The following is a 12,473-nucleotide window of genomic DNA, read 5'->3' as shown; positions in this document are numbered from 1 at the left end:
CTTCTCTTCTCTTCTCTTCTCTTCTCTCCTCTCCTCTTGTCTTCTCTCCTCTCCTCTCCTCTCCTCTCCTCTCCTCTTCTCTCCTCTCCTCTCCTCTTCTCTCCTCTCCTCTTCTCTTCTCTTCTCTTCTCTTCTCTCCTCTCCTCTTGTCTCCTCTCCTCTTGTCTTCTCTTCTCTCCTCTCCTCTCCTCTCCTCTCCTCTCCTCTCCTCTCCTCTCCTCTCCTCTCCTCTCTTGTCTTCTCTTCTCTCCTCTTCTCTTCTCTCGAGAAAGATAAGAAGAGCGGAGGATACTATATGCAACAAGGTGAAGTGATCGTTTCGAGACAGATTGATGTCTCCGTGTCAAGGATTGTTGCACTTGGATTAGGTTAGTTGGAAGCTGCTGGTGACGAAACGTAGAAGAGGTGTTTCGACTTTTGGCGAGGCTCGAGATCTTCCTCTTTCAGGTGACTAATACCTCGAGCAGTTCAACTATTCTTTCGATGTATCGAACTTATTCGGGTCATCGAGGGATTCTTATTCTACGAACGTCAAGTTCGTCAAATGTCAAGCGTCTCTAGTTCGTGTTCCTCTTCAGCCTCTGTTCTCAGCCAAAAGTGGTCCTGATAGATTTCTCGTTACACACAGTGTTTCACTTATGATTTACTATTAACCGTATCAGAAATGTTTTTTTAAACACAATTCGAATGACTTCGAAAGTATCGTAAATAGAAATTTTCCTTTTTAAACTCGCCAGCAAAAATTCACCCCTTGTTTTTCTTTCGATGATATTTTTAAACACAGACGACGCATATCATTTCCAGTCTTCCCGTTATCAATCAGGGCTGTGAAACTTTTCGGATAATGATTACGCCGAATATCTCCGAATATTTTCTCAGCATCCCTACTATCAACCCTTCGATACCCCATTTCTTTTCACTTGCAACACACGCAAACCGTTCTCTTCCTTTAAATATTTTTCCACGGCGGGCACAAAGGATATGCAAACGAGCGGTTGCATCTCCTTTGTTCCGCTTTCCTCACTTCCTCGGGGCGAGCTCGATGTCGAAAGAAGAAGAGCGCCTCGGTGTCGGGAGGGCAACGCGGAGTGCGAGCTCTCGATCGGTAGTCGAAACGATTCCGGCGCGCGTACACGCACACAGCCGGTACGTAAGGTCAGCGTTTGCCCGGGCCACGCAACTTTCTCGCCACGTACACGCACTCACGCACACACCTTCCGGGCCAAGAGTCGGCCATTGCGTAACGGTAACGACTCTCTCTTTCTATGTGACATCACGCAGCGAGCTCGCCTCCGATATACGCCGATGGCGACAAAGCTGCCCGATTTCCTTCTGATCCGTCCGCCGTGGAATTTCAAGTGTCATCAGTCTCGTCGGTATTCACCCTTCGATTAACTTAAATTGCTTCTCTGGACTTTAAATTACGCGGTGTCACAGATCATGGCCGACATTCGAGAAAAATTCGTCGTATTTGTGTAGCGTGCTCGCTCTTGCCTTACTTCAGCACGTTAACCCTATGCAACTCGAGCTTCCTCTCCTTCCAACGATGCCGAATTTTATCAATTTTTTTAACAATTTATCAAATTAACTATTTTAACACAGTAAGGACCGCTCGCGAGTTTTCTCGTGTTTCGCGCCCCATCTGTCACGGACCGCTTACGAGTTTTCTCGTGCTGCGCGCCCCGTCTGTTACGGACGGATCACGAGACAAACCCGTGTTTTCTACACGTTGTCTTTAGATGTCAATTACTTTGATACATTGTATCTACTTTGTCCATTTAAGTGTTTACATCAATAGTCAATGTATTAACCGTTTTCGTCTCATCCACACCGAAGAGATCAATCCCATTGGTGGAAACCTTACAGGTCAAGCTATGAAAGACTGTATAAATGCACGAACCCGAAATAAAAACAGCTTAGTCTCAGAGAAAATTCGACACGTTGCATTGCATTTTGGTGATTCGAATAGTCTTCGTCTTCGAAGCGAATCAAGATATATATGTAAATTTTGTATGGTTCCTCTTCATAGAGAAAAATCTTTCACGCAATATCGTACTTTAAAAAAGTACTAGAAACTTTGGTAAAATTGATTTTTAAATAAAATTTTATGATAATTATTAAAAACCAATTTTTTTTAATAATTGCCTAAAATACATCCTATTTTACAATTTCTAAAAATTTCGTAAAAATTTATTTTTTAAGTAAAAAAGTTATGATAATTATTAAAAAACATAATTTTTTTTCAATAATACCTAAGATGCATCCTATTTTACAATTTCTGAATGTTTCGCAAAAATTGCTTCGTAAATAAAAAAGTAATGAGGATTTTAGTAACGTGCAAGCTTGCCCAAAAACGTGCGGTCCTATGCGTATGTCTTATAGATTTCTTAGCGGTCCTTAATGTGTTAAATTAACATCCTAGAATATTGGTAGGTTTATGACACGTCCGATAAATATGGATTTGGGGATGCCTGCGAACACCCCAGGTAAAAAATTGCACACTATCACCACGCTCAGTAAGCAGCTCTAATTGTGCGCCCGTCTTGTCTGAACATCTTCTAAAATATAATTATTTACCTAGCTTACTCCACGCGAGTTATTTATTTAACATAACCCCTCAACAATATTAATAACTGAATAACTTGAGTTATTGCACACACTATTATCGGCGTGTCTTCAGGACCCCGATGAAGCGAAACGTTGGGACAGTAATTCCTTAAGGACACGGCTTACACCCGAAAGCCACGGCAGGTAACTAAATAACTTATCCAGAATTTCCTTACAATTAAAATCGAAGGATACTTCGCGCCTAATTTCACCGAGTTCCCTAACTCAGTGCTCCTCCGTCAATTCTTCCGAAAACTCCATCTTACCGATTCTGAGCGATAGCAATAATTTTGAAAAAATTTGAAAGGAATTTGCAACTCGTAGAACACGGTCCAGGAAGCTTGCGCAGCGCTAATCAGGGGGTAGTCCCCGCGAGAGGAGGCGGGCAGAGAATGCGAGGAATTGGCGAGAACGAAACTCGAAGCGTTCCCGCGGTAACGAGCTCTCGAGCTCGATGGAAGAAGAGAGTAGATCGGGCGGCGTCGATACGCCGGAAGCGCGTTTCGGTTGGCAAAATGGTGGAAAGAGCGGTATGGTGAGAAGGGTGTGTGTGTGTTGGAAGGTGAAAACGCCGGTGAAAATTGCTCGGTTCTCGAAACGACGCGACTCGAAGCGGGGAGGACGTGTTCGGTCGATGCGGCTAGACACCCACCCTTTCAGCCGCCACGAGGGCGAGTCAAGGTCAAGCAAGGTCGAACCTCTTTCTCTCTCAGAGCGGCGGGAACACCTCTCTGGAGAGAGAGAGACTCGATTTCTCGCTAACGAGCCGATACGGCCGGCCACGCGCAATTAAGATTCCCAAGGAACGCAGAAAACGATCGTGAAGATCGGCCGCCACCGCGGAATGATCGTTTCGAGACACGTAGCGACGATTAACCCCTTGGAGGTCTCGACGTGCCGTGTTTTATGGTGATTATTTTTATTTTCCTGGGGAAAGTTGTGGTGGTGCGAGTCACGTTGGATGAAGTCCCGAGGAAGGAAAATTGAAGAGAGGTGAATTATGTTCGGGGTGGTGTTTCATTTAAGTTGCTCTCGTGAACGTTATCAGGCGATTTTTTAACGTGTTAACTGGGGTTACTTTTCGAGGGAAAATTCTAGTTTCTTTTAAGTATGTGTTTGAAACCTTTGGTCTCGAGCTTGGAGTCGGAGAATCCTCCAGGAAGTTTCGTCTCTTTCTTCTTGCAAATACGAATTTCACGTATTTCATTTTTAGCACAGAAACTGGGGTTACTTTTCAAGGGAAAATTCAATTTTTTTTAAATACGCGTTTAAACATTTCAATCACCTGGATTTAGAGTTAGAGTCGGAGAACCTTTCCATCGTTAGATATGGAGAGGTTCGTCCCTTTCTTGCAAATACGAATTTCGCGTATCTTATTTTTAACACAGAAACTGGGGTAACTTTTCAAGGGAAAATTCAATTTTTTTCAACTATGCGTTTAACTCTTTTAATCTCAAGAGCAGATTTGGGATGATTCGATTCAGAGTCGGAGAACCTTCGAAGAAGCTTCACCAATTTTATTTTTAACCCAAACGCAGTAATTCCTACAAAAACGAGAATTTCTCGATAAAAGGGCCATCATCTTCTAAGCACTTGTGAATCCAGCGACAAACTGTCTCGTCATCGCCTATCTTGTAATTAACCCTTTCGCGACTAGCGCCGGTTATATCCGGCACCCACTAAGCGCGTCGCATTGGCTCGCGCCTCAACAACTCAAAGTAAAGATTTACTTTAAAATACAGAACAAGGCCTCAGCGACATTCCCTTTATCCGCTACACCCTTAAGTCCTCTGTTGTTCCAACGATATCCTCTAAGATTTGAAAAAACACGAGACACTCTTAATGCGTATGGTGTGCACTAGTGGCACGACGACCTGTTCGTTTAGTGGCGAATTGATGGCTAGTTTCGCCGTCGCGAAAGGGTTAAAACGTACCTAATACTTGACAGATATGCATAGTCGACGAAAGAAACAAGGACTCGAAACCTCGAGTCGAAAAAAGAAGCCCAATATAATCACGCATCGACTCGCACCTTCCCTATTTCTTCCGCCAGCTATGCACCCTCTCCGGTTTCTTCTTCCTCCGATCGCGTGAAACTTTATCAAGATTTCCCTCCGGTTTCCTCCTTTTTTCTTCCTCGCCTCGATAAAATGTTCATTCGTAAGTGGCCGAGAGGAGGAGGAGTATTCGTAACAGGGAAACTGGAGATGGGAGGGTATTTTCGCGACGCGACGAGTGAATCGTGGAAAGGAAAGGATCGTTGCCGCCGCCGACGTAAAGTAGTAGGTTCGAGGGACGAAAATTGTCAGCGTATTCGTGGCGAATCAATATTATTACGGCCGGCGAACGAACGTCGACGACAGAGGCGAAAGAGAAAACAAGCGTGCCGCAGGTAACAAGCTATTTATTTGCTGTTTCGATTGCTCGCGAAAAACCGTGGACGAGTGTTGTGTGCAGGAATAATTTAACGCTCCTGCGTTAGTTATAGCAGTGGAGAAACGTCGATCGGAAATGCACCCTCCGCTTCAGCTCGAAGGGTTAACGGAGGTCAAACGGGATTCTTAATCTCCCTTCTCTCTTCTCGATACAATCTTCTTCCCTTTGACTTCCGTTTCATTCTCCATCCAAAGAAATCTTCCCTCTGTCAATTTTTATCGCAGTTCTTCTTATTCTCAAATTGCCCCGATAAAAATCACTCTGTCGTAATTGAATTCTTAGAAAAAGTTAGAGATTAATTTCCCTCGACGCTAACACCGTCGTCTCAAACCGAGCTCGTCGTTGAAACTCGTTAGAGATTTCCTCCGCGAGACGCGTTCCCTCGCCTCTCACGACCAAGTAGATCCAGTAAAAGTAAATGAACGCGAGCTTTCTCCCGTGGTTTGCAGGTCGGTAAAAGCTCGGTCTATCCGATAGAAACGAAAACATGGAAAAATGCGCAGCCTTTAAGAAGATTACGAAAATGATAGCTGCGTAGCGACGACTTGTAAGAAAATTACAAGCACACTCCACCGTCTCTTCTCTCGTGACTTGTTTCATTATTCCCTTCTACCATCTCTACGCCTTCTTCGTCTTCCCTTTTGCCACCTTATGTTTTACTTCCTCGAGTTACAACGACGAGCCTCTGGTGCTGCATGCTTCTTGGAGCATTCCGAAAGCGTGTGTTCTCTTCCAGAGGAGAACCTGATGGTTTGCCTCGGCTCTCCCCATTTGCTAGTGGCTAAATACAGACGCCGGGTTCGATCTACGCGATCGTAACCACAGATTCAATTCACGGATAGGTTCGTGACGATGTAGTACGTAGATGCTTATCGGGGATCGCCTCTCGATCATCGACTTCCTCGAGAAACTCACCGCGCGTCCGGTCGAATTTCTGCCACGCTTCCGGTTCTTCTGGCTTTCTCGTGGCACATTTACCATTTTATTGCGCTCGAATATTGTAACATGTCGAACTGTCTCCTTTACAGGCTTGTCACTTCGTGTTTGCCGCCCTTGTTCGTTACACCTGCACCTATTCGCACGGGAAACTTATCGTACGTCTTATCAGATCTTTGCCAGGTTCGTAAGAAAAACTTCGCATCGTACGTGAAATTTCCAACGAATAATCCAAGGTGTTTTGTATTCCGAAAAATTTTCAAGATACTCCTCGTGAGTTTCTTCGTAAATAAAAGACGAGGTGTTTCAAAAAACGAAGGCAATTAACGCGATATTTACAAATTTTGTAGAAACGTGCACTTTTGCAAAGTAAAATAAAGTAAATCTTGTAAAACAGAAAATTTTATATAGTGCTTGTCACAGGCACAGCGACGATTTTTAACGATGTAAACATTCCACTTGCTGTTCAAGAGATACAATATTTTCTTCTAACATAGAAACGCATTTAGGCGGGCCCGGCGGTTAAAGTGTTAAGACGGTTCCCCGATAAGCTATTCTACATCTTCTCAAATGTTTGCTAGATTCGTAAGAAAAAATTCACGTCGTACGTGAAACTTGGAAGCAACAGTCGAAGTATTTCATATTTTAAAAAATTCCAAAGATACTCCTCGCGAAAGAGTTTCGTCCCCCCGCGGTTGAATCGTTCGATTTCTCCAGCGTGGACGTCGATACTCTAAAATGCGAGGGATACCCAAAGCGAGATCCATTGATCGTTCCCGATTTCGTCATCGAAGATTTCTCACGAGACACCCAGACTCGTCTGGGCCTCGTCCGATTGCGCAACCGAGTGTGCCGATCCACCAAACGAGCAACCGTGTGGGCGCCGAAAAGTAAACGTGGTAAAAAGTGGTCGACACACTTCTTTCTGGTCGCGTGTGGTACTTGGATTGTCGATAATGGCCGCTGGTTACGAAGTCGACTTTGAAAGAAGAAGAAGAAGAAGAGAAGGAGGAGGAGGAGGAGGATCGAGAGCGAAGAAAGCGCGACTCGACGAGTCGACGACAGCATCCACGTCGATTTTCCACGGCGATTTTTCCCCCCTTCTCGACGAGAAATTGCTTAATGAAGCCGCGAGGTTGGCACTGCCTGAAAGGAAGGTAGAAACGTTGCAGTGGGTCAAGGAGAGACACCGGCTTTCACTTCCTCTCCGCAGCGCCGCGCTATACCCCTCGAGAACACCTCCCATGCCACTCTTTTTTTTTTCCTCTCTATCTCTCTCTCTTTTTCTCCTCGTGCTTCCTCAGCCTTTTGTGCTACCATTAGGAAGAGGTACCTACCAAGTATCTAACGGTATGGTACCTGGTACCTGCGCTATTTGTTCTCAGATCTTTAATTAACACGTCGCTGTCGCTGGAGAATCGCGTGGATCCTCCGTGTGCTGCCGATTTGTAGCTCTCTGGATTATTCGGGATTTTAGTCGATTTTTCAGTAGCGATCGAGAGGCACACTGTCTACAGCAGATCATTCTCGAGTCAGCAAAGTGTTTGCAAAGGAGAATATTTGTTAATATCTTACTCTTCGTTAGGGTTGCTTTCGACTCTCATTTTAGTCGTCAATCGTATATCGATCACGAAGAATAGTGATCGATAGACACACTGTCTACAGCAAATCATTCTCGAGTCAGCAAAGTGTTTGCAAAGGAGAAGATTCTTTAGTATCTTAGTCTGTTTCTTAGGGCTGCTTTTGACTCAGAAATTTCCCGATTTCAGTCGTCGATCAATTTTTGATAGAGCAACAGTGACCGATAGACACTGTCCGTAGAAAATCACCGAAGTGTTTGGAAAGGAGAAAATTTGTCAGAATGTTAGTCTATTCGTTACGGTTACGGTTGCATCGAGCTAACGTCTTTCGTACAATTTTGCGCTGTTCCAGTTGATACCAGGGAGGTGCAGCAGCCGCACGATGCGAACGAGAAGGAGCAACTTGGCCTGGCGAGCGTTAAAGCGGAGCCAGGATCGACCGGTACGACGACGACCACCACGGGGACTCGGCTCTTGCACGGTATTCTCTCGCAGCATCCCCAGCAGCACGGTTTAGGGGTGCAAAACGGATACGGCCGCCACTTGGCTGGCCATACTCAGATGGGCCAACCGCCCTATACCACTGCCACAATCGCCACCACCAGTACACCAGGTATACTACATCGGTGTAGTTCTGTTCGTGTAACGAATAAAATTGAGCTGTTAACTCGTCGTTGGTTCACTGGTCCTTAGAGCACTGTAGCTTATTTATCGATAGATTGTTCTTTTTTAATTCACACTTGCAAGGTTTGTAATTCTGAATTAGAAAGAGCTCGTTTCTCTTTGAGAAGTGAACCTAGTTGGCCCTCTGTGAGAAGAATTAATAATTACTATAAAAAAGTATAGATAAATGATGCGTAATATGTAATTTTCAAGTCACACGCCGTGTAACAGAGGGCTAACGTAACAGGAATACTTAACACGTTCTCGTATAATTTTGATCACCTTTTACACGATACGACACATGCCTGCGTGTAATTCGTATTAAATACGCGAACTCTGTGCGTTTAACACGGCGCATTAGATCCAAGTACCAACGATCTATCATGAGAATTGACGCGTGACACATATGCGACACCATTTACAGCCGAGCGTGTTAAAAACAGTTGGTCAAACGAGAAGCATCTCGATGAAACGAACAAAATGAAATTTTCTTGGTTGAAAGATCAGATTTGTTTTTTCACCGCCGAGATATTTCACCCGGCGAAAAATGCTCTCTCTGTGCAACACGTTGCACGCTTTCGTCGCCGCGACGAAATCTTGCACTCGCGATTACAATAGAAAACGCGGAGAAAGCAATGGAAAGGATTTGCTCGTTCATGCTGTGGAGCAAGTGAAATCAATTGGAGCGGTTCTAGAAAGATGGCAGAATCACGCGTGAATGTGCGCGTGTGCAAGGTCGTAAAGTGTAAGATATATTTTCAAGAGTTTTCCTGCACAAGCGCGATCTCCCCGCTCGTGAGAAAAATTTCACGCCGGTGCCATGTGAAATTATTACGAAACGTAGCCGAACTGTCCAGATCGATTTTCCATTGGAGCAAGCCTCGGCTCCGGCCCAATAATAATATTTGCAAAGCAATATCGACGGACCAGGCTGGTAAACAGCCCGACAGGAAATCACTTCCGGCGTGGCCGCGCTGGTAAACGTTTGACTTTCCTCTCGCCACGCTTTTCATGGGCACGCTGTGCAAAGCGCGCTCCCATTGGCTCTACTCGAGCCACCAGTTTCCCCGCAGTCGGCTGACATTAATCGTTAGAGACGACGAGGTGGTAATAAAAAGGCGAAAATTCCTGTTTAACTGTCGCGTAGACCGGCAGTATCGATTTCTCGGCCTCCCGTCCTACAACCAGGAGAGATTTCGCCTGGGGGTCGCCTCTAGACCCCCCCTTGGAAATCCCTTCTTTTTTAATATTCCACGGCGATAACGACGGGTTTCGCAAAACTTCTCTCTCCGCCCAGCTTCCTCGAATTTCCCAATTTTCCACCTTTCCCTCTGTCTCTCCCGTAATTTCCCGTTTTCTCTGCATTCTTGCACAACCCCAGATAGCAAATTTCCAAATCTTCCACGCCCCTGATTTTTTGAATCTCCAAATTTTCAATTATTTCTTACATCTTTCACCGTGCACCGTTTTTCCTCGTTCCTCGACGACACCGGGTGGTTGCATTTCGAAACTTTTCAACTTCCAATTTACCGCCTGCGAAAGAGGCGAAGAAAAAAAAAGGAAAGGAGAGGGGAAACTGGAGACTGTGCGTAACGGCATGGCACGGAGCGCAAATTACCGCACACTGCACGTGATTCGGCGCTCTGCAAAAGAGTATCGTTACGCAACCCGAGGCACGAGAGATTCGCGATCCGGTTCACGAGTATCTCGCCGGACCGGGTGGGTCGATTACCGAAATAATCGGTGCTCGCTAGAAAGCACTTCACTTCTTACAACCTCCACACGCACGCACGAGTATCGTACACCGGCTCTTACGTTGTCCTTTACAAAAAACTCGATACAGTTCGTGTTCTGCATAACGCGGTAGAAGGTGAAGTTGGATGGAGTTGGCGGTGGTGGCGTCGTATGTAACGTAGAGACTCTTGACGCCTGTTGTGTGTGCAGCAGAGAAGACAGGAGGACCTTTTAGGACTGGTTTCAAACACTCTATACCATCTTCGTCTGCAGAGGCGAAGAAGGAGAGAAAGAGACCGTGGGAAGCACGAGCGATATGCATACCCAATGACCGGATGACCTTCGCCCGTTGCATAAAGATGCCTTTAATTGACGGCGCACGCGAAAACACGTTCGATAAAGCGACCGATGCTCGTAGCCGTTTGCTCTCTGGACCACCTCGGAGCCTTTAATTCCCTTCGAGAGGGGCACAAAGAGCAGAGAAACCGAGCTGAAGCGTGCAGCATGCTTCTTCGAGGCTTTTATCCGCTTCTTCTTCAATTTTTACATTTCACGAATAAGCGTGTCGATTTGTACCGGCGTTGAAATCTCCGTGGAACCGTCGTGGCGTCAAGATCTCTACGTTAAATCAGACGAGTGTTCTGTAGTTCAAAATTAATATGATCAATTATCGATCAAAATTGAAATATCACGCGACAATCCTCGGTCAGTCTTCGAGATTGAAGTCCTGGAGGAGACGAACGTGAAGGAAAATGGCGAGACTAAGGGTGAACGATTATCCGAAGGCTGCTCGTAGCGGAGAGAAAAGCGTATAAAATGTTGCAGAGTAGGCGGGGTTTTTTTTTTTCGAGATCGTCGGAATACGCAATTATCAAAAGGAAAGGATCTCGAGAAGATTGTTTTTCTGTTGCATGGGGATCACAGGAAGCGGATCACTGCCAGCGAGCCCCGCGGACAGCGGAGTCAGCGACGTCGAGTCCAGCACGTCCTCGGGCGGTAACGAGGACGCGAATCTCTTACTAAAAGCCAGGCTCAACCCTAACTCGTCCCTCCAGCCGAGCCTGGCGTCCCATCACTCTCATCTGTCGTCAGGTAAGCCAGCTATTCCACCTCCAATTAGTCTAAACTGCATTTTTTTAAACCTTCAACCACTCCACGGACGCACACTCCGCAGCTAAACATAATGGCCATTAGTACAAACGTGATACTTTTCACCAGTATACATACATAACTAGGCCACTTTTTTTCACGGAGAGACGCGTCTCCGTAATAACGTAAACTATTTCATTTACGCGAGTTAGTAACACAGGGAGAGATAAAAGTTCGTCTCTCTCTCTCTCTATTGAAGGATTAATCAATTCAGACGAGCGCTCTAGACTCCACGCAGACGGGGAGCATCATAATTCACGAGATCGCCCCAATTTCATGCTCTGTCCATTCCCAATGGCTTCGAATCGTTCCCCGTGGATCGTTAATTACCCTTTAACCCGATAGAAGTCTCTTAGCAAGATTGAAACTAGCGTTAGAAAACTTGGATTCTCGCTGAGAGGAGGAGAAACAATATGTAGATGTTTCGTCGAGAGATAATTGGTCTACGATGAAAGAGACATTTTTTCTGGATGAACCCCTTAACGCTCACAACTTGATATCCCTAAAACGATCAGTTTTCTTATTAGAAGTAAGTTTGCCGTTCATTTCCAACGCTGTGACTTCAATTTTTTTCTGCAGAATATAAATGACAGCGCAATGTGGAAAGTGACCAAATGTAATTGAACAAAATTACACTTTTTCCAGGATTAACCCTTTCGCTGCTTTCAGCGCCTATAGGCATTTTCAAAATTTGGAAGAGTACAGTGTTTTCAGCACCGTTTGGCGCACTCTCGCCGTAATTCAGCCCTTCGTTTTGCTCTGTCCACACTTCTGCCTTAATTCGAGAAAACAATTTTCGCAACGATGCGGCCGAAGCGAAAGATTTCGCGGCCGCGATTAACTGTGCAAGACACGAGCACAAACGTTAAAGGGTTAATCTTTATCGGTATCCAGATATTCGCGTATCTGAATACCTAGTTAGGTGCCCGCTCAAGGGTTGATAAAAGAGAAACGGGCGGTTTCTTATTAAACATCTTTATTGGAACTGTCCGACAGCAGCTCTCGGCAGGTCAGCCTGTCACAGTCCTGGCGTTTATCCGTCGACGGCGGGCTTCCTACCGCCCTCCTATCATCCTCATCAGCATCATCCCTCCCAGTACCATCCGCACAGAGGGAGCTCGCCCCACCATCAACACGGGAACCACGCGATGGGCCCGACAATGGGACCGCCCCACCATCATCACCACCATCAAACGCAGAGTCTACAGCACTTGCATTATCGTCAGCCACCTACACGTAAGTCGACATCTTTTATCTTTTTTTTCCTCTCTATTTCTTTGTTCTCTTCTTTCTTATTCGTCGCTTCATCGCTGGACGACGACCTTGCGTCCTCGAGAGACGACACGTGGTTGTGTAATGGTGCGTTGT

General features: G+C 45.6%; 1 protein-coding gene across 4 annotated transcripts in view; it reads left to right on the top strand.

Annotated features, from left to right (window-relative positions):
- Positions 1–12,473, top strand: part of LOC108571763 (ecdysone-induced protein 74EF) — a 152,641-nt gene that overhangs the window by 113,441 nt on the left and 26,727 nt on the right. For 3 of the 4 annotated variants that reach the window (XM_017933888.1, XM_017933887.1, XM_017933890.1), the window contains 3 exons: positions 7,912–8,172; positions 10,881–11,048; positions 12,102–12,341. In XM_017933888.1, the coding sequence (XP_017789377.1) occupies positions 7,912–8,172; positions 10,881–11,048; positions 12,102–12,341 (669 nt within the window). The remainder of the gene's footprint in view (positions 1–7,911; positions 8,173–10,880; positions 11,049–12,101; positions 12,342–12,473) is intronic. The other variant, XM_017933889.1, reaches the window with a different exon arrangement.

The sequence above is a fragment of the Habropoda laboriosa genome, unplaced genomic scaffold, assembly GCF_001263275.1.
Source record: "Habropoda laboriosa isolate 0110345459 unplaced genomic scaffold, ASM126327v1 scaffold99, whole genome shotgun sequence".
Taxonomy (NCBI): domain Eukaryota; kingdom Metazoa; phylum Arthropoda; class Insecta; order Hymenoptera; family Apidae; genus Habropoda; species Habropoda laboriosa.
This window is presented reverse-complemented; position numbering and strand designations above follow the sequence as displayed.